Raw genomic sequence first — 1,102 nt, 5'->3', positions numbered from 1 at the left:
TTTTGCATTTCCATAATAATCGGCAATGAAAATACAAGCAGGTAAATTTGTGTTGTTGTAGAAATATATAGTTAAGATATAGATAATCAGGTAAATTCAAATAATTAATTAATTATTCAAAATAAATTATTCTTTATTTTTATTGCATTTTCAGAATAATCAGCAATGAGAATACAAGCAGGTAAACGCATATTGGATTTAGGTTTGGGGATGTACAGATGTGGTTAATATTTCATATAATGATATTGAGAAGCATCTCAGCATCTTAAACTGTGCCATGCATGTCATTGTGTGTACTGTGTGTGTTAAAGGTCAGGTGTGTACCGTTGTTGCCCAGCGCTTTCATCATGACCTCCATCTGTGCGAACTCGTAGCTGTAGTCCTGCTCAGACGAGGCCTGGCTCGCCGTCTCCACGTCGGCCTCCACGAAGCTGTCGTGCTCCGGCTCCTTCATTCGCTCGCGCCGCTTGCGCTTCGGGAGACTGATTCTGAGGACGACATTCGCTCGGATGAGTCTGACCCCCGAGAGAGACGCCTGTGCGTGTGCAGCTGCAGCTCACCTGAAGAAGTGGTTGTTTCCCCACAGGACGCGGTCGCCGTGCCACAGGTGAACCCTGGAGTAAACCATCGTCCCGTTCACACAGGTCCTGTCACAATCAGACACAATACCTTGCACAAATAAGACACAAGGCGAACGCGAACGCACAACAAGACAATATGAAAATGCATATAAAATACTATGTATTTTAATGTTTTCAGAAAATATTCAGAATTATGATGTTGTTTTCTAAAAAACAAAAAATGCACAACAACTGAAAAAAAATATTGAAAAATAGCTTATTTAGTTAGTTGCCAAGGCAACATTTAAATTTTTTGTAGTTTAAGTACTAAAATGAATAAAACAGAAATAAAAATGAATAAAGATATTATGCAAACATATATATGTTTATATTCGGAAATATTCAGAATTATCAGTGTTGTTATCGTTGACTAAAACTAAAACATTGACAATAATTGAAATAAAATAAAATATAAAAAAAACATAATTTTTTAGCAAGTTGCCAACATTTGTAATTTTTGTTTAGTTTAAGTTGAAGTACTA

The 1,102-nt window shown here is 36.5% G+C and overlaps 1 protein-coding gene across 1 annotated transcript; it reads right to left on the bottom strand.

The window, feature by feature from the left end:
- Positions 1 to 297: 297 nt before the first annotated feature.
- LOC107682745 (kinesin-like protein KIF13A) lies at positions 298 to 644 on the bottom strand (the record flags this gene model as incomplete). Its single annotated transcript, XM_016478898.1, has 2 exons — positions 561 to 644; positions 298 to 488 (listed from the first exon to the last, which is right to left on the bottom strand). Coding segments are annotated over exons 1-2 (259 nt in total), but the record flags the coding sequence as incomplete, so codon positions are not given.
- Positions 645 to 1,102: the final 458 nt, after the last annotated feature.

This window comes from Sinocyclocheilus anshuiensis, unplaced genomic scaffold (genome assembly GCF_001515605.1).
Source record: "Sinocyclocheilus anshuiensis isolate Anshui unplaced genomic scaffold, SAMN03320099.WGS_v1.1 C32547041, whole genome shotgun sequence".
In the NCBI taxonomy this organism is placed as follows: domain Eukaryota; kingdom Metazoa; phylum Chordata; class Actinopteri; order Cypriniformes; family Cyprinidae; genus Sinocyclocheilus; species Sinocyclocheilus anshuiensis.
This window is presented reverse-complemented; position numbering and strand designations above follow the sequence as displayed.